Below are 21,924 nucleotides of genomic sequence, written 5' to 3'. Positions count from 1 at the left end.
TTGACTTGTATAGTGTTCCTCATCCTTATTTGATTGCATAATGTTAATTACGAACCTTTCCTCAATTCAAATTTGTTGGAACAATGGTGAATAATTTTCGTGGGTGTAGTCGAAACAATAGTTTTGATGTTGTAAGCTTACTTCTAAAATTCTTTTGTAACTAACTGCAATCTCTAGGCTAACAAGGTGAATGATCTAAAAGCTTAATGTGGAGAAAGAGGTTTTATTCTTAAATGTTACACCTAATAACATTCAGGAATTATTACTTATAATCAATACAGTACATCTGACAATAGATCTACCATCTCAGAATGTGAAAATATGAACGTCACATAGACGTTGATTAGTGTTAGTCATCACCAGCCATAAAATTAAGTTTTCTAAAGATTTTAAGATACGTTTGTGATTCTAATTAAAAATTTGTTTAAAGTCAGATGGATAAACAAATATTTCACATGAAACATTATTTAAACATTCCCTAAAATTTGCGGGGTTGAAATCCATTTGAATCTTTATATTCATTGTTTATACTTTTTTTTACTTAAGCATGTAAACAAATTATTGGTATACCTCCTTATGCAAGATTTGCTGCTTCAAGTTCTCGTGGCAAACGATCACAACGTTCTTGTACTCCAGAATATGGTCATTATCTAAGTAATAAAGCATGGTGTGCTCAGCGTCAAGATGGTAAGTTGAGTAAACTGTTTACTTTTAAATAGTCATCTATTTTTTAACATTACTGTTCGAAATATTTTGTTGAATCCATATTTCAAATTTAATTCACTATGCAATAAACAAAAGGGCTTTTTGACTGATCCATTTGCAAAACTGATATTCAACGGCTGTATCCTACAACAACTAAGCTACCTTAAAATGGTTTATAATTGATCTGTTCTTGCGTAGAAATTCTCCTGAATTGATGAAATGATATCTTAGCAGTAATGGTGATGACTGTTTCTCTTAACCTAACATACATACCACAAATAAATAACAAGATAATCATTGCAAATTCTTATTCACTGTCCAGGGATACTGAAAATGTTTTTTATAGAATAGATAAATCCATCTATAATAATTTGAACTTATTAGCCTAATTCTAAAAGTATACAAACGATAAACTGATCATTTAGTCGTTTTTTCTGGAAGTTAAATGGTGTTAACTTTTTTAGTCAGTTTATGAAACAGTCGAATTCTTAGACAGACTTTTGTCTATTAAATAAATGTTTATATTTTTTTCCGTTTGAATGTTCTCATATGAATAATATACTCAGTCAGTTATCACATTTTATTACCTTTGTTCAAGCATAAACATTTTTGTAAGAAATATAACTAAAAATTCATGAGTCAGCTAATTATGTGACGAATGTTTAATGAACCGAAATTTTTGTTTTCCAGTCACTGAATTGATTGTATCTAACTAGGGTTTACTAATCTAACATTGAACAACCTCATGAAAGTGAATAATCTTATAATGTACCAGATTAGAATTATTGGTCAAAATCAAGTTCTTAACTCTAATATTTGAAACCTGGATAAGCAATTGTTGAGAACCAATCAATTAAAGGTATCATGCAACAATTGTGAGTATTAAAGTTAGATAGCAACCATAAGACATAATGCTACTAAAAAGTTAAATAAATACGTCCTTTATCACACTATCAATGTTCAGAACTTGTTAACCATAGTAAATTGATCTATATGCTTTAATATCCTTGTCTATCAAGAAGGTTGGCAACGAAAACTGAAATATATTATACTAAATATTACTGATAACTAGTAAGTAGACAACAAGCTAATACTAAATGTTTCTTGAACAAAAGCAATTAACTTAAACTTTTGTTTTTCTAAAAATAATTTCATTCATACTTTACACTTCAGTAACTCCATAGATATTCTAAAATGAGATTAACATATTATAGTGGGAACATTTATTGATTTTATATTTATTAGGTTCTTTAGTAATTACATTTCAATTATATTACTTATTGATCTTTTCACTTTGGTTGCATAATAATGAAATCAAATGATTTGTGAACTTATTCTGTTTGTAACCATAGCTACTAAATTGCAGATTTCATAATATTTTCCTGAGTAGAGATTACAAACAAAACATCTTAGATATCAAAGCAATTTCAAGTAAAATTATGGTTTCACATTTGTTTTAATTATAATCAAATAAAAACCTAAAACTTTCAAATAAGTATTAAATACCCACGTCCTATTGTAGTGAATGAGAACACGGGTGGGGACAATCAAATGTATTTAAGCACAAATTACAAACTATATCACTAAATTCTGATAACCATACAATAAACAGTTAATTTGCAAAATAACAATCAATTGTATCAATCTTAACTGTTCCTTCTGCAAATATCAGTCCGTCTTCTCTAAATTCATTGTTCATGTATTTTCATACCGATTGCGCTTGATTAGTGTTTTTTCCTTATCGATCTTCTGCCAAAATACATTCTATGTCTGACCATCACCATATACTACTTATGTAGATATAAGTAGCCCACACCACACCATTGTGATCTAAAAATATATTCAAATATATAGGGTTTTTACTTGGCAAATTTTATTATGCTTTCTTTTTAGTAGTATTATTCATTAGATAGAACTTTATTCATGTACATTTCAATAAACATTCAATGAGATAAAATTATCCAGTTCAGTGATCAAATTTCTAAATTATCACTTTTTCACACTTTGGCTTGTATCAGTCTAATCCTCTTCTTTTTAGAAAGTTAACGTTTCAAACAAATTTAGGGAATTCCTGATTAGTTCACATATCATGATTATCGAAAATTTATCATTTCTTTTATAGTTAGAGATTTTCGTTTAATTTATTTAAAGATGTTTGAGACTAGAAAGATATTTCTGTAAAATTCATTTGAACTACTGGAGATTTTATTGGAATGTATTTATCTAAACAATATCAGTTTCGTAACGTCTCCCATTCTCATTCAAAAAATAAACCCTTTAACAAAAGTTTTAGTAAATAGGAACTACCCAGATACCTAAATAATGAGCAATAGACCAAATATACTAAAACTTGTGACTAAAAACTATAACTTGGCAACGCTTCTAGTATGAAGATATCTCAATAGGAGCTGATCCTCGGTTCCCTGGAAATCATTAACGGAGAATTAAAAGAGCTTATCAATGTTCAAGAGATTGTTTAGATATATAGGTAATCCAAGTGGCATAGAAGCTAACCTTTGAAAACTTTTTAACTATTTTAAACAATACAATAAGGAGTACGTAGAAAAGGGGATCATTCAAATTAATGTTAGTTTTCGTTATCAAAATATTCGTGCGACTACATATCAGTCAGATTCAGATAAATATTTACTAACCTATACCTGTTACCCCTCGTGGAGGATACAGCCACTCTAGATCCAAGAGCAAGTCTGTTTTCCAATCAGTAAGTGGGAGTGGAGTACAGATGATTACATACCTACATACTAACTTACGCCTGTTACTCCTCGTGGAGTAGCATAGGCCACCAACCAACATTCTTCATACAACTCTGTCCTGAACAATTCTTTCCAGTTGATTCCGCTTGCTAATCATTACTTTGATGTGTACTTCCAATTCTCGACACAATTCATTCATTGGTATTCCTCTTTTCCGTTTGCCTTCAGGATTACAAGTTAGCGATTGCTTCGTGATGCAGTTTGATCATTTTCGTAATGTATGTTCTTTCCAACTCCATTGTCTTTTCTTAATTTCCTCTCCAAATAGGAGCTTGTTTGTTCTCTCACTTAGTAGGGTGTTGACAATGGTATCCGATCAACGGATATTGAGTATCATGTGCAGACAATCGTTTATAAATACTTGTACTATCTTCATGATGGTCGTGGTAGCAGTTATCTAAGTTTCACTTCTGTACATTATGACTGACTGTCTTGACATTCATATTGAAGATTCTGAATTTGATGTCAGATTGCGGACACTTGGGTTTCATATGTTCTTCAACCGTAAGAAAGTTGCCCTTACTTTACCAATTCCCACCTTTACATCTGCATCAGATCTTCCTTTTTCATCAATGACACAGACCAGTTACAAGAAAGTTTCCATCCCTGCCAGATTTTTTCCACGAATTGTGATTAGGTTAGTGTTCTCAGTGTTGTACATGAGGTTCTTGCTTTTTCGTTTGCGTATAATTAGGCCTGTCGATGCAGAGGCTGTTGTTACACTGGTTGTATTGACCTGGATGTGTATGGGAGAGAAGGACTAGGTAATCTACGAAACCAAAATCCTCTTGCATCATCCACACTGTCCATTGTATTCCGTGCTTCCCCTCAGATGTCAAGGTTTCCACAACCTGATCGACCACCAGAGGCAACAGAAAGGAAGAGAGTAGGCAGTTTTTTCTGACTACGGTCCTCACTTGGAAAGAGTCTGCCATCTGTCTTGCAATCACGACTTTGTAGTGTTATCTGTTGTATGAATTCTGGATGATGTTGGCGATTTTTTAAGGTAATCATATCACAGTGTCGAATAAGTTTTCATAATGTTTTATTATCCACACTGTCAAATGCTTCATCATGATGAAGAAAGTTAATGTATAGTGATGAGTTACATCCAATTGATTGTGCAATGATGATCCATAGTATCACCATTTGATCTGTACCCGACCGATCCTTACGGATTCTTGCTTGTTGATCTTAAAGTTGAGTATCTAGTGAATCATTCTTGCGGTTCAGCAACATTTCGTTGAAAACTTTTCTTGATACTGAGAGTAGTGTGATACCTGTGTGGTTCTCACACTTGTTGAGATCTCCTATCTTTGGTATCTCGATGAGTTATTCTTCTTTCCAGTCTGTCGGAACTTGTCTATTTTTCACAAATCTTCCTGAATAGAGTTATCTCTACAACTGACTTTAGTGCCCTAGCACCGCCTTTAGCTCTGCTAGGGTTACTATCGGTCCTAAAACCGGTTAAAGGAACAGGGTTGAACATGGGGGTCAACAGTCTAATCTTGTAGAAAACAACCTTGCTATAAAACGCAGATAAGTTACATGTTCATTAGCAAAGTATGACTTTGTAGAAAAAGATAAGGAAAATTATTCTGGATTAGTTATTGATCAAACTTTTATACAAGTGCTTAGTACAATTTAAGGTGTTTTAGTGAAAATAATCTTTATCTCCAAGTCACTTGCAAATCATGTTTTTTAAAGTTCATATATTTTTAATGTAACATAGATACAATTACAGCTAAATAAGTGTGTCAATTTATTTTTATTAAAAATACAGGATATTACCTATGCTAAATGAAATATGTCATGTATACAACTATCAATTTCTCTAATCTAATTAATTAAGCTTTAGATCACATTGGTGTTTGAATATTCCTCTAATTGTGAAAAATGTAAATAAGTTCCGAAAGTACAGATTTCTAAATACCTAAGTTTATTCAATGTGTTTGATATAAGCTGAGATAATTCATTCATGATGATTAAATATATACATTAGAAAAACCTAACTATTCAAACAATCTGGAATGATTAATTTTAGTCAATTATACCAAATTTAAATACAGAATAGAACAACGAGATAATGTAAGCCCATAGCACAAGTGAGTGGATATCTGAACTTAATAGCCAAGTGAGCAACACGATAGCATTTGAAGCCAGCATTATTGGGTTCAAGTCAACTTCGGATTGCATATAAACCCAGCTGGTGAGTCTCGAGTAGAATGAAATATGCATTTTTGATTCCACTATTTTCTACATTCTATTTGTTTTTTTAAAAATAATTTATGCCACAATGATTATATCAAGGCACTCCACACAAAATGCATATATACTAACCAAGATTGATCAGATTTCAGTCAAAAAGATTAATTTTATATAGTTGAGATCATGAGTCAATTGTAGGTAGACCACCATGGAAAACCTGGAAGCACTGGACGGCCGTTTCATCCTGCGGTGGGACTCATGATCTCAGCGGTATAGAATTACTCCAATCTCCACGAAACCCCTTCTGACTGGCTCCATGTGGTATTTCCTGGAGTTTTAGTGAGAGGCAGTGACCAGTGGAATTCAACTAGGTCTGTTGGGAGATATCAACTAACTGAAGACAATGGTGAATGGTTGCTCAATTTCGTGAATTGATTGAAGTTAGACATTAACACCGTTACCAGTTCAGTGGTCTAGAGATTAAGCGCTGGCGCGCGAGACTGGTAGGTCCCGGGTTCGAATCTCGAGAGGCGGAATCGTGGATGTGCACTGCTGAGGAGTCCCACAGGAGGACGAAACGGTCGTCCAGTGCTTCCAGGTTTTCGATGGTGGTCTGGCTTCAATTGACTCATGATCTCAACTATATAAAATTACTCAAATCTCCACAAAATTCCCTTCCAAACATAGAATAATGTTGGACATTTCAAATTGAATTAAACCTTTAAATATAGATAATGAATCTTCAGTAATAGTAAAAATCTACCTATTTTAAAACCTTATTTCATTTTGAAACACAGCAACAAAGATTTCTTCAATTATATACTACTGATGTTGAAATTCTGTAAGAAACAAAAAATTAATTTCTAATGTAAACTTAAGAAAGTTTTACTTCAAAAAAGAAAAACAAAAAAAAAACAGACTAAACTATAAGTAAAAACCAAATTAATTTTTATATCTATTCTAAGCATTACATTTCAGTAATAAATTTTAATCCACTATTAATCATCAATCAATTTACATATGTTTACCTAAACAATCAAAATATAAAACAATTTTTTCATTGTAAGCAAAGATGGATAGTGGGACTCGTGAAATAAGGCTATGTCGAGGCAATACGCAAGAGTATGCACATATGCCTATTAGAGACTGACCAGTTGCAGTCCTAAAAACATCAATGGGAAGATTCAAACAAACAATACTAAGTGAATTCAATTTTTTTCATTGTTTTACAATTAAAAAGTAGTAAGAGAGAGAGACAGAGAGAGAGAGAGGAGGGAGAGAAGAGAATAAAATTAGAGGGGTAGAAGAAGAGTTCATAAATCTGTTGATTGTTTTTTAGGTTTTTTTTCTAAACAAATAACTAAATGACTTAGCAGATGTAAAATAGGGAATAAAATTCCATAAACTTTACATGTTTTCTAGTTAATTCTAGAAAAAAAAGGAAAAACTTAATCATTTTTAAATGATCGTCTGTTATATATGCGCTGTTCTATTTAAACTATATATCTTTAAAATTCATTGAGTAAATAATGTTGTCTATTTATGAATCATTTTTTTGTTTGTTTGTTTTTTAAAGAAAAAATTTTTTCATGGTATTAAAAAAAAATAATTTAAATAGTTTCCATATGTGAAGAAAAGGCAAATAAAATAGTGTTACCAAACTAAAAAAACAAACAAAATAGTTGAATATAGACTGGTTACAAGTGACTGTTCTTATTTTATCGTATTATCTTTACGAAAGAAAAAAAAATAGATTCTCTGATCATAAACGTTTTGAATAATTAAAATGTGAAATGAATCATAATAAGGTGAATGTATGATATAAATACTTAAATGTTTTCCATGTTTTGAATTACATAATATAGTTATATAATCATCAAATTCACTGGAAATGATTCATCAATAAAATTTCAGTGTGTTAAATGATATAATAAGAAATAAATAACAGTAAATTGTTTTGCTTTAGACATTAGATAAGATTCGGAGGTTTGTTTTCCATAGTCTGATATAAGGTAGAATATTATTAAGATGTACTGATATTGGTCAAAGTTATGAACTCTTAACAAGAGCTCATCTGTAGTCTTCATTAAGGAATAACGTTACGTATGAACAATAGCTTTAGAATTTTACTTTGGAAGCTAGAGATCTACATTTACAACGGTAGTGAACTCATTTGATCATTGTCAATTTCACTAGTGATATCTACCTTACTGTAGATAACGGTTGAATTTCAAAAGTCATAGTCTCGTGTTAAATACTCAGAAAGTCTTTTCTCCAATATTCTAAAGTGAGAAAAGTCATTTTCACGTAAGATACTTGTATAAGTTAGTTTAATTTGAAGTTAATTTGAATCTTATACTATCATCAGTCGGAGAGATAGTGGAAATCAGGGAAGAAATTTCATCATTCAAGACAAATATTTGAATTTCGTGGTTTTTAGATACATTAGATCTAGCACCCTAAATTATTTTATACAAATACCAGGATATTTATGCAGTATTTCATAATATATTTGTCGTATTAAAGATTTGAGTCTAACTGGTTTACTGATAAAATAGATAATAGGTGTTATTACCAAACAGATGATGACATTAAAAAATTATGAGTTCATTTTCTGAAAACACAAACATGAAGAAAGAAATCAACCATGGACCAACGAATCAGTTTTACATCGCTTGAAACAATTCATATTTTTACATGAAAGACACAGTCCTGCAAATAAACACCAAGGTCTTGTAAGTGTTCGATATTCAACGCAACATTTGAGAAAGCACTGCTACTGACATGCTCTAAAGACATTGGTGGTTCGGAAGCCCTACGCAGAAAACCTTCAGATATGTAATAAAATGCAAAAACGACGAAATATTATTCTTAAGAAAACTGAACTTGTATTTGTTAGGATGTCGAATGCTTATGAAATTTAAATAATCATTAATTATTAGGTAAGTTGCTTGAATACACTAAAATCCACAGTCAACTATAATCAAGATAAATACAGTAATTGGTGAGTTAATAAATATTTATTGAATCTAAGTAAAACGGCTGCTTGATGTTCATCAAAGAACTTTAATCCAAATGGCTGAAAAGGTGTGGTCATAGTCTTCAGTTTTGTAAAACCATTTATTCAGCAAACCTTTTATCTTCAATTCGTTTAATTCCATCAATTTACATTTTCCGGCTACATTTCATTTTAATTTGAAAATATATCTAGTCACGATGAGCGTTCACATTTAATAACGATTTTATAAATTCTATGACATTCTTGGTAAATATTCAGTATCATCATTGACTGAACTATCAATACTCTGGTTAGAGTAACATTTTGTTGCATTTTGTCTAATTTCTCTTGCATTATTTAATTCGATAAACCATTATTATTTTCAAAAAACAGATCATTGATCATCAGTGCGAAGAAAAACTTATAATCTATACAGAACTCAAAAAAGAAACCGGGTAGTAAACTGTTATAACTTGTTGCCTGGATGCCCTGTTGATGTATAACGTGATAATACCGCCAATTAGAGAACAGTGAATTATCGATCGGACAAATGACTCATAAAAGCCGTGAGAGCAGTCTAGAGTACTTATCGGTCCTGCTTTCTGCCTAGCCCAGCCAGTTAAGTCAGGAACACCAATCTCAGCCTCTGCGATGTGAACCATTCATTTCAAGCATACTGGGTTTATATACCAAACAGACTGATCACATCGTACCGTAAAATACAAAAACAACATTTGTACAAGATTTAGCCAAATGTGGCTGTAAATGAGAGATATAGTAAGTGATAGACAGGTCATAATTCCAGAATGGGGGATCGTATAACAGTAGTTCATAAGTCAAAATCATGCTCATAATAAGAGGGACATGAATATGAATCGTTTAGTTATTTAACAATTATACGATAAAAAATATATGCATAGTATTGGTCCATAAACAGATCTCAAAGTTACCATTCACTATTCTTATTGGGACATAACAGTAACAGTTCTCTTTATTGAACCACTTTTTAATTTATGCCTCATTGGGTGTATCCTTCTAATAAAAATATTCTACTAATCACAGTCACACAAAAGGAATAATGTTTAAATTAAAACATAAATATTGATGATAAGTCAATAGCAGAGAGTTCAGTTAATAATTTCATATTATAAACCTGGGTTATCCGAGTTAATTGCCTCAAGATTACAAGTATACTTTCTAGAGAGCGCCAACCAGCAAGAAATCAAGGTTCAAGGTTTCCTATTGACTATTCCAAACCACGTAAAATCTCAACATAGATTAAACGGTGTTTAATCACTAAGACTAGTGACCTCTATTATAAATCGACTGATAAAATTTGACTAGCGCTAGTGCAGCAAACACGCACCACACTGATTACTATTCCATGATCAAGTGCAAACTTCAGTCAACTTGTATGAAGTTAAATAACATGAGAACAGTTAACTAAACATTTCTCAATATCTTTTGCACGTTGAGAAATAGTCAACAAATTTACCGATAATAACAAAAATTGATTTTACGACTCGATAATAAGGCCAGAATAATTATATAGCTTCCCTAGAGAATAATGTATTTCAATCTGAAATTAAATTGTGAAAGAGGTATAAGATTTCTTTTATTTGTCAACCAATTTCTTGCTTTCCTTCTGTTAATTGAAGTATTTAATTTGAATATATACATTGTGGATTAGAGAGAAATGGATAATTAATCCCTTAGTGTTTAACACTATCGACATCAAATAGGTAGATTTAGATAGTTTTCAAGTGGTTTGTTTCATTTACAAGGTTCAGTGATTGTTATTTGTTTGCAAGTATTATTGATAGACACTTTATATTGATCCACTGAATAAATGATCTCTAAACTAAAATTTTAAAGTGAAGCTGAAACTGCACGTATTGCCAAGTAACTGAAAGCTTAAAAATGTAGCTACGCTAGTTTTTTCAAATTTCTATCAGGTAATGTCGTTTGTTTAGATTATCTGGGCATAAATTAAACTCATTTTGTCCTACTACAATAAATATTATAGGTTGGAAAGGTGAAATATAAGTGTTTTGAGTCACGATTCCATGACTTGTTTGCTTTGTTTTTTTAGTCCTAGTGTTGAATACAACCCTGAATTTTACTTACGACACAAATAGATCATGTCATAATGATGATCAAGTAGTTAAGATCACCTGATGTTGGTTTTAGTCACCTAGTACACTATATATATCATTACAATATCAAACTATTTTGCCTGATATCGATGTCATACGAATAGGTTCGTTTTAATGATCCATTTAAATCACCGATTACTCAACTTCGTTAACGCTGCACTAAATAATAATTAGTCAATGAAGTTATGATTTATCATTTTATGTAATTAATCAATGGATTCTTACTTAGTTTCTGGAAGATTTTTTCCAATGATGAAATGATCTGAGTTAATTTTTCAGACTTATTTGATAGTTTCGAAGATAGAATGAGAATATCAATGCTTAGAGCTTCAGTGAATACTGTGAAGTGTAAAATTTGATACTCAGCATTGGCTTATGGCAATAAAATATTGTCTTCCTTTGGATAAATATTTTTTGGTGGTTTTTAACTTTTTAATTACAATTTTTAAAGAATTATGAGTTGAAGGATTATCCACTTTATAGTCTGAAAACACTTTTTAGAACGACTTACAAACTATGATTTCTATCATTAAATGAACCCAAAGTTACCAACCTGAGTCACTATACGTTATGATACATTCCGACAGTATCATAAGTAAACACCTCTCATTCAGTCAGCAATTAATATTAGGTTTATCTTCGTTGAAATAACGACATAATTTTTAAGTTTGTATCATAATAGTGAGGTAATATATTTCATTCTATCTTGATTTGAGAAACTGATAACCTTCTTATACGTCATCAGGAAAACTATCTTTTATAAATTACAGGATCGTAGAAATATAGTATTATCATTTCATCTCAAAATCATATTCTCGTAAGTACGTCTCATAATCAATACTGCAAAAAACTAATGTCCGGTATCTTCCAACTAATTAATGATGTCTTAAAATTGCATGTTGAAAATGATTTGTTCACATAAAACTACTCATCATGTTTTGTCATTTAAAATAGCTTACAAATTTTAATATAACCAAAATGCAATTATGTTAATAATCACAAAAAACACTTTTTTTTGTGGGAAACACTGTATAGTTAATGATAAAAATGATAGACTTAACTAATGTTTGTAGTGATGATACTATGGCATATCTTTTTCTCTATCGTTAGCAATATATATAACAACTGAGAAATCCGAAAACTGGAATTTGTCTTAATGAATGTTGCAGAACCAGTATATTCATTTATGTGTGAACGAAATGCTAGAAAAACCAAATGTATTGCAGTTAGATTTAGGATTTATTTCATGGCTCTGTTCAGTTAATTAAGGTGTTACTAATCAAGTGTACATGAATTTTGCCATGTAAGTATTTCTAAATATCCCGAAACTAACTGTAACCGATAATTGGCAAGTTATTTATAGTTTTATAATCTATGCTCCATTCGATTCTAATTCTCATATGTCCACTCGGATTTAGCTATTTAAAAGTGGTACAATGAATGAATTACATAGGTAAAACTGAAGTGAAGTGGCTTCTTTTTACAAAATACTAAAACTTGTACGTGATTTCTGTACATAAATTTATCTGACAGTAGAAGATTTTCCCTAATATCTAAATTAAAAAAGAAATTAACAGCTTGGAGTGTATATTTTGTATAATAATGCCAAATTTTTAAAACTCTTAGCTTGATGTTTTGAGTGTAAACATCCATATATTTTAAATTATTAATTTGATGTACTAACAATATGTGCTCCATTGTTATCATAAACCAATAAGTTTTAGACCCTCATTGCAAACCCGGAAGCACTAAATGGCTGTTTGGTTCCAGTATGGGACTTCTTAGAAGTGTGCACGCGAGACTCAACTCCAGGACCTTCAGTCGCGCACGAACTCTTGACCTTTGGACCACTAAGCCAGCATCTAGTGATGTTTATGTCTAACTTCAACCAATCGGCAATATTGCGCGACCATCTTTCGTTGTCTCCATTGAGTAACTGCCTCAAATTCAACACGGTTGAATTCTACCAATCACGGTTTCTTACTAGAAGTCTAGAGGTCAAGCGTTAGCGCTAGGCCGAAGGTCCTGGGGTCGAGTTCGGCGTGCGAGGTCATCAATGCGCACTGCTGAGGAGTCCCATACTAGAACGAAACGACTGTTTATTATCTTCAGGTTTTCAATGGTGGTCTAACTGGTCAGAATTTTAATGAAATTCAACATTCTCCACAGTCTCATATTGAAAATAATATATGTGTTCATTAGCTAACTTTAAATTGCTTAATCTTTCGTGTTCGCTTATCACATCTACATTAAATTTTGACTACTGATAATACCATTCGAATATCAGTTAAAATATAAACGGCCTATTGGTTTGGACCTGAAATCACTATCATTCCTATAGTTTGATGTCATTCTGAAAATTATAATTTTGATGAACCATATTAGTCTGTAGTTCTTCGTATGTTTTTATTTTTTAACAGGATCACATAGCACTTAGAACGCCTAACCAAAATCACTTTATAGACTCTCGTTTACTGCTTGTCTAACAAACTATATCAACTATATTATTAGTTTGTAGAAGCCAATTTCGAATAATTTTATAACTAATTTGTCCTAATTTGTTGAGAAGTGTTTTCATTCAAAATTCTATTTATTTTACATTGTTTTTCATATCTTTTAAAAATGTTCAGCTCTGCAATGGCTTCAGATCGACGTTGGTCCACCAACATTAATAACTGGAGTTATTTTGAAATCACGAGGAGATGTGAAAAATTCGCAATATGTGACACGTTTCAAGCTCTCTTACAGCAATGATACACGCTTGTGGTACTTTTACAAGGATGCAGCCCCTCTAGATCCAAGAGTAAGTCTTTTTTCGATCAGTAAGTGAGAGTGGAGTACAGATGATTACATACCTACATACTAACTTACGCCTGTTACTCCTCGTGGAGTAGCATAGGCCACCAACCAACATTCTCCAAACAACTCTGTCCTGAACAATCTTCTCCAAGTGATTCCGGTTGCTAATCATTACTTTGATGTCTACTTCCAATTCTCGACACAATTCATTCATTGGTATTCCCCTTTTCGTTCACCCTTCAGGATTACAATTAAGTGGTTGTTTCGTGACGCAGTTTGAGGATTTACATAATTTGTATTCTATCCAATCCCAGCACCTTTTCCTAGTTTCCTCATCGGGTGGAAGCTCGTTTCTCCTATCCCACCACAGACTGTTGCTGACGATATCCGATCAACGGATATTGAATATTTTGTGTTGACAATTGTTTATAAATACATGCATTATTTTGATGATGGTCGTGGTAGTATATAAACTGGGGAAACTAAGAAGTAGGGTCTTCAACGTCATTTGACTACAAATTGCTTGAACATGCAATTACGCTAGCTTTATTCCATCACATTATAGATCCCACCAGATATGACTTACGAGGCTCCTCCTCTCTCTTGAACTTGGTTTTCACACATGGTGATGACGTTGGAAAATGAATTTCCTCTGACCTCTAGGGAGAGGCGGTCATGCAGTCATCTTATTCAAGTTCATGTTTGAGATGGCCTGTCAAACAGTTGCGCCGGCACGTCCTAACATATGGAAGGCAGACATAGAGGCGATAAACTCCTCAGCGTCAGCTAAAAGCTGGATAATTGACTCAGGGGCATCAGTAAAAGAGGCATGGACTCATTTCCGGCAGTTTTACAATCGAGTAACTCAACCATTCATACCCTAGACAGTCCCAAAGAAGAGGAGACACGGTCATTCCTAGATAGACCAGGATATTAGACGTTTACTAAGGCAAAAGAAGGAATGTTGAACATTGCCATTAGCCCTGGAACAACAAGTACGATGGAACGCTACAGGTCGGTAAAAGTTAAGTGATTAATAACAATCCGGGCTGCTCAAAGGTAACATGAAAAGCGGTTAGCCAAATCTGTTATCAAGCAGCCTAAGAGACTATTCTCGTACATAAATTACAGAACAAGGATGCAGCATCGGATTCTAAACCTAATTAAGGAATGGAGTGGATCTGAAATGATAGGAGATGATCACGAAAATGCAAAGGCTATGGCAAACTATTTCGGGTCATTTTTTACGCAGGGGCCTATTCTAGACGAAGAACTGGACACAAATACAAAGTTTACGAACCGACTGTTCACCATGGACTTTGATCGAGACGATTTGCTTAAGGCTCATAGTACTTTAGACACAGAATAGTTAAAAGAACACTCCAAAATCCTGAGACAAATTGCACAATATATTGCAGCCCCACTAACTGTGATACTCAATATGTCGCTTCGTTACGGTGTGTTACCTTCGGGTTCGAAGGATGAAATCGTCATTCTAATACATAAAATAGAACCAAAACAACTTCCATCTAATTACAGATCTGTCAGCCTCACCAGTGTCGTAATTAAGATGCTGGAAAAAAATAGTTAAGAAGACCATAATGACATTCGCGGAAGCCAACAACTTGTTAAACGGCGAACAGCATGGTTTGAGAAAAGATTTGCCTTGCACAACAAATCTCCATATAGCAAAGGAGGAATAGATAGAGGCTCTAGACGGTGGAAAGTCAGTAGATGTGGTCTACATAGACTTCAGAAAAGCATTTGAAAAGGTAACAACAAATAGACTGCTCTTGAAGCTGGATAATCTATGCATTTTTGGACTTCTCCTAGTAGGTCATAGACAAAAAGTAAGAGTGAATTCGAAGTGCTCCACCTGGAGACCAGTACTCAGTGGAATACCTCTAAGTCCTGTTCTAGATCCTTTGCTTTTTATGCTGTATGTAAATGATCTTTCAGGTATAGTTCAGTCCCCAATGTTACTATACGCTGGTGATGTAAAAATCTGGCTAGAAATAACAGTGACCCGGATGTCCTGGAAAAAGTATCAGGGGCAGCTACCGTTGCAATTCCAGAACTCCTGCGTTTGTCATATAAAGAACGATTTGAAAAGCTAGACACCTCTAGTCTGTCCTATTGAAGAGTAAGAGGTGGTCTGATTTTGATGTATACGATAATAAGAAGTGATTTCTAACCTAATACATCCTCTCTTTTGTTTCCTGCTGGATATGGACATCTCAAAGGACATACCAGGAGAGTAGAAAAGCCAAGAACGAACAAAATACCTGTGGCATACAGGTTTTCACACCTAGTCATCAATTCCTGGAACTTGCTGCCCGAAGCTGTGGTGTCCTCAACTTCAATTGACTCATTTAAGAGAAGACTAGACACTCACAGAAGCGTACAACAGAAATAATTACATAGGCCGTAGGCCTTTTGTCCTTACTACACAAACCTCAATATGAATCTGAGATGTTCGGGTCTTCATAATCCAGTCAGCCACTAGAAGAAAGAGAAAGAGTGAGAGTAAGCAGCCTTGTCTATCATCTATCCTCCATTCACGACTTTGCAGTCTAGTCAGTCGTATGAATTTTGGATGATGTTGACAATTTTCTCAGCTATTCACATAACAGTGTCGCATAAGTTTCTATAATGTTGTCCTATCCACACTGTCAAATGCTTTCTCATAGTTAAGGGAGTTGATACATAGTGACGAGTTCCATTCACTTGATTGCTCAACATTGATTCGTAGTGTCATTATTTGATATGTGCACGACCGGTCCCTAGGAAATCCAACCTATTCATCTCGAAGTGTGGCGTCTACTGAATCTATCATCCGATTCGGCAACAATTTGTTGAACGTTTTTCCTGGTACCGATAGTAGTGTGATGCCTCTGTAGTTCTCACACTTGTTGAGATCTCCTTTCTTTGGTATCTCGATGAGGTATCCCTCTTTCCAGCCTGTCCGCACTTGTTCCTCCTACCAAATCCTCCTCAATAGAAGGTGAAGCATATTTGCAGTTACTTCAATGTCTGACTTCAGTGCTTCAGCCGGTGAATTGTCATGTTCTACTTCCTCCTCACTCTTGATTTGCCCGATGACTACCCTGATTTGTTAGATTGTTGGTGGAGTGACATCTTTAGAAAGCCCTGTAGGTGCTGCTTCAATATCCGGTGGATTCCATGGAGTTGGTATATTAAAGAGTTCCTCAAAGCGTTCCGTCCGTATTTTACCCTCTTCTTGAATAGCAATGATTAGCTTACCTTCTTTGTCCTAGACTGGTCTCTCTGGTTTACTATATTTACCTGCCAGTTTCTTAGTAGTGTCATATTGTTGTTTAATATTTCCTACCTTTGAAGCCTTTTACGCCGTCATTGCTAGCTCTTCAACATATTTCTGCTTGTTGACTCCAACGTTCCTCTCCACTTGCTTGTTCGCTTCAGTGTATTCAGCTTATGCCTTGACTTTCTCTATTCTTGTTTGGCTGTTGTTAATTGCTGTCTTCTTGGTCTTCCTTTCTTGAATCTTGTCCAGAGATTCGATAGAGATCAATCCCTTATGAAGATGCTGCTTGTGGCCCAAAACCTCCTGACACGTTGAAGTTAATGCTTATTTGATCCCTCTCCAGTTGTTCTCCATAGTAGTTTCTTCTTCTTTCAGTAGATATTGTAAGGCTTGGAACCTGTTGTTGAAAGTTACCTTGAATTCCTTTCAGTTTGTTAGTATTTAGAAGGAAGACTGAATTGAACCTTTGTAATGCTGTTCCTCCTGTTGTCCAGCGTTTCTTTAGCTTCAGTTTCATCTTGGCTACAACCAGGTGGTGATCTGAAGCTATCTCAGCTCCCCTCCTGGTTCTGACATCTTCCATTGTCTTTCGGAATTTTTTGTTGATACAAATATGATCTATCTGGTTCTCTATGGTGTGGTTCGGTGAGATCCATGTAGCTTTGTGTATGCGCTTGTGTGGAAATATTGTGCCACCTATAACTAATTTGTTGAACGTATATATATTTGTAAATATCTCCCTAGTTTCATTCCTTTCTCCTAACTTATGTCGTCCTATGATTTCCTTATATCCAATGTTATCTACGCCGAATTTGGCGTTTGTGTCTCCCATCAGGATGGCCAGGTTCTTTCCTGAGTATTATGCTATGATTGATTGCAGCCTGTCATAGAACTGATCTTTTTTGTCGTCATTGCTATCATGATGGTGCATAACACTGGATAACATTCATTGTGATCCCCTCCCTCTTCGTTTTGAATGATGTTTTAATGATCCTGGGTCCATGAGATTCTTATCCTATAGGTGCTTCACTTGCATCTTTGGACAGCATCAGATCAACTCGCTGATTGTGATAAACATTTTCTTTCGCGTGACCAGAGTACAACAACATCTCTCTCGTATCTAGCCTTTGCTGTCCAGCTTAGCTCCAATGGGTTCCAAGTACTGCCAAGTTGTATCTCCTCATTTCTGTTGATATTCGACTGGTCCTCTCGGTCTACCATATTGTCCGGAAGTTCCATGTACTATATTAATTGTTGCTCTGCTTGTTAGAAAGGGACTCAGCCTCGTGACTTCCGAAAAATCTTGACTTTCACCATGAGACATCATAGTTCTTCTGAATGAAGATCCTTCAACTCGGAGGGCAGAGTGTAAATGGTTTAATTTGTTCTGGTTGGCGTTTTTTAGCAAGGATGTTTTCTACGAGATATGGTTTCTGGCTCCACGCCGGACCCTCCTCCTTTATCTCTTCTTGAGACTGGCAGCAGTCCTTGAAGAGTTACAGTCGGAGTTACAACTGATTATACGATAAAATTACCATGTTTCTCCATTAAATATTTTCACCTCACACAAATAGTATTAAAGACCTTTTAACTAAGTCTACATACGTACTGATAGGTTTGCGATTATTTGCTGATGTTTTCAGTAACCATCATAAGAAAAATTTGTTGCCCTCCTCTGTGGTTCAATAAGTAAATAATCAAATTGTAACTGTACGGACTATACTTACACTTCACTTATCTACATCAACACGTTTTCTTTTGAACTATTACTGAAAATCTGAACTTACAACTTTAGCCTATAAGTATAAACACCAGATTCCAGTTTATTGACATTTTAGTTTCAAATAATTCACTTACTTCAGCCCGACGAGTTATATAACATCAATTACAGTTTAATTATGCATCGTCTAGATTAAATTAGCATTACTGATCAATACATGTTTGTATACTAAGATACTGGTGTTATGACTTCATAAAAGAAGGCCATTACCAATTCGTTATGATTTCATGTCGCGCATTTTATCATGTGAATTATCCACCAATCGAAATACGACCTTTCTAATCTTAACACTGTACCAAATCAATGACGTTCAACCAGTATGAGCAGTCTAGCGTCCTTTTTGGTTGATTGTTCGCCTAGCCCTTCCAATTGAGTCCAGAACACTAATTACAGCTTCTGCTATGCGAATCACTCATTTCAGGCATACTCGGTTTATATACCAGACAGACAGACCGCATCACACCATAAAATAGGAAATAATATTTGCACAGGATCAAGCCAAATGTGGCTGTGAACGTGGGATACAGTAATCAAAAACTGAATATAATTTAGGGACAGTAAGTCGTATAATAATAATTTATAGGTCAAATGAAGCTTATAAAAAGATGTATATAAATATACATAATCTAAGTACTCAATAGTTAAACAATAAAAATATGTATACAATAATCGTTCATTAATAGGTCCCGGAAATTATCCGTACTTATGTCTTCGCTAGGATATAACAACTGGTTACCATAAAAATGTTTACTTTAAGATGCAGAACATTTAATTAACGAATAATGCGAAAATTGAAGTTCAATAAACTTAACTATTAATTAAAAGATGAATCTCTTCTTATTTTTTTACAACTAACTGGTGAAATTATCTGAAACAGTATACTGGAATATAAGCATAATGCATTTGTCGAATTCGATTTTTGACACCAGAAACGTCACAAATAAGTTTTTAGGTTTACAGCAAAGTAGTATATAGTAGTAAGTAGTAACTATCATCTTATTATCTTATTTACTGCCAAAATGAACAATCTTTCAAGAATGTATTTTCACCATATAATCAATGCATATACATTTAATATTCCGTATAAGAACTGTCAATATGAACACATTCAGAGAATAATTCAAATTGTTTTTATCAACTCAATAAAACATTATTGACAACATGATCTAGAATCAGTTAAAAGAAATAAATACAGTAACCTGACAAGTATATCACCCAGTTCTTCTTTTATTTACCATAGTAATCATATGTTACTTGATGATATATATTCATTCATTCTTCCTTACAGTTTCTACTCAACCTATAAGCAGGAAATATCAGTGGTTGTCTAACTTTTATATTTTTTACACAAGTTGGATAGTTTGACATTTTCGACATTTTTAAACTGAACGTTGAAAATAAGATTAATGTTTTGTTCCATTTATTTATTTTAATGACACCTAAAGCTTGTCGGTAAATCAACTAAATTACAGTTTGTTGACATTGCTTCTAAACAAGTTTGAATCATATGTAGTGACCTACAATAACTTTATTATTTCACGTCTCTGTCCTGATCATGTATTACTCTTCAGTGTTTTGGAGATTATTATCAAAAAAATTAAATATTATTTCAAATCTATAGAACTACCGCAGAAAATGAAACCCTGCTTCATGAATTTGCTTCCAGAAAACAATTAAATTATGCATACTTTTGCATATCATATGATGATTATACCCCTATTACCCAGTATTGTTACATGTTTAAGTTCACCGAAAGAGAATCACATGTTATGGCTAGTACACTGACAGATCTAACTCTTTATCCAAGGACATTAACGTTATATTTAAGTGAAAACTTATTCATCAGATAAATGAGATTTATTCATATTAGATAATATTGTAAACTTTTTCTGAATAAGTCTATAAACTCGGACTATTCCTTTTTTCGAGGTGCTCAATTAAGTCAGAAATTCAGATTATCTTTTACAAAAAGAAGGAAATCAACTAATCAAATGACTATTGGAATTTAATACTAACTAATTTAAATTATTTTCTTTTTTCCTTGTGTTTTATTTTATCGCATGAATTCTAAACATCATCACCAATATGTTTACAATTACTGTCAACATTTCATCGTATAATATAAAATCTTCATTTATGATTTTATGGTTTTTGCTTCACTCTGTCCTTCATCGCCCCCCAACCCCTCATAAAAACTTTTATTATTTTGGGTTTTTGTTTTGGTAATTTCATTTTATTTACTTATTTTCTCGCTTGTTACCGTTTTTTTATTATTTTGGTTATTGAACACTGAATGTAAAATTGCTATTGGTTGTTTTTTGTTTTAAGTCTACTGTGTGGTCATTTGAATGGAGTCAAAAAATGAAAGAATCAGATGATAAAATAAAATCTGATAAAGTAAAAAATATATATTCAGTCACATTCAACTAATTATAATATTATATATCTGTTTTAAACATAATCACTTCTTTTCGTATTTAGTTCAATTCTATTTTTCAGTTATAATGCATGGTTTAATGAATATTTACGTTCAACTTTTTTAGTTCCATCAGATGCATACTACTTACAATTTCTGTTTTATTGAAATTGTATATGCTTAGTTTACAGTTAAAACATGTTATAAAATATTGAACTATGAGTTTCTAATGGGTATTTATAATTAGTTAGGTTAATTTAAAATCAGTTAGGAAACAGGTAGTGTAAAATGAAATAAATTAAATGTTGTTTACCCGACTGATTTCACTGAAAAAGTAGCTATTATCTTATGTATACAAATAATACTGAATTTGGTAGGGTAAAATGTTTAACTATTCAAATAGAATGATTTAGTTTACAGTTTAGTTGATTTGCATTAACCTTGATATTTCATATAAACAAGACTTTAAAAAGTTAATCTATTTAATGCATTAAAACGACAGAAATCAGTGTTGTTGATGAAGAAATTAAGTTTATTTGTTGGTTTTCACTGAAATCATGTAGCAACCATTTTTCTTTTTGAACTAATTAACGTAAATCTATTTTTTAAGTAATACGATTGACTAATGTAGCAATGATATTGAACCTTTATAAAAGTATAGCCCACATTGTCTTTAAATTATTATTTCGATCATTTAATTTTAGAAAATGATAAGAATAATTAAAATTCACAATCAAGTTTGTTTGAAAATTGAAAGGTTGATATGGAAAACGGCTGTTATATCTAGAGGCCGAGTGGATGA

At 33.1% G+C, this 21,924-nt stretch overlaps 1 protein-coding gene across 1 annotated transcript in view; it reads left to right on the top strand.

Annotated features, from left to right (window-relative positions):
* Positions 1 to 21,924, top strand: part of Smp_211020 (putative dock) — a gene marked incomplete at both ends in the record, with an annotated part of 48,624 nt that overhangs the window by 18,701 nt on the left and 7,999 nt on the right. The window contains 3 exons of the mRNA XM_018796812.1: positions 547 to 687; positions 13,472 to 13,644; positions 21,035 to 21,103. Coding sequence (XP_018651917.1) covers positions 547 to 687; positions 13,472 to 13,644; positions 21,035 to 21,103 — 383 coding nt within the window. The remainder of the gene's footprint in view (positions 1 to 546; positions 688 to 13,471; positions 13,645 to 21,034; positions 21,104 to 21,924) is intronic.

The sequence above is a fragment of the Schistosoma mansoni genome, chromosome 4, assembly GCF_000237925.1.
Source record: "Schistosoma mansoni strain Puerto Rico chromosome 4, complete genome".
Classification (NCBI taxonomy): Eukaryota; Metazoa; Platyhelminthes; class Trematoda; order Strigeidida; family Schistosomatidae; genus Schistosoma; species Schistosoma mansoni.
Note: the sequence above shows the minus strand (reverse complement) of the source record. Positions and strands in the feature narration are given on the sequence as shown.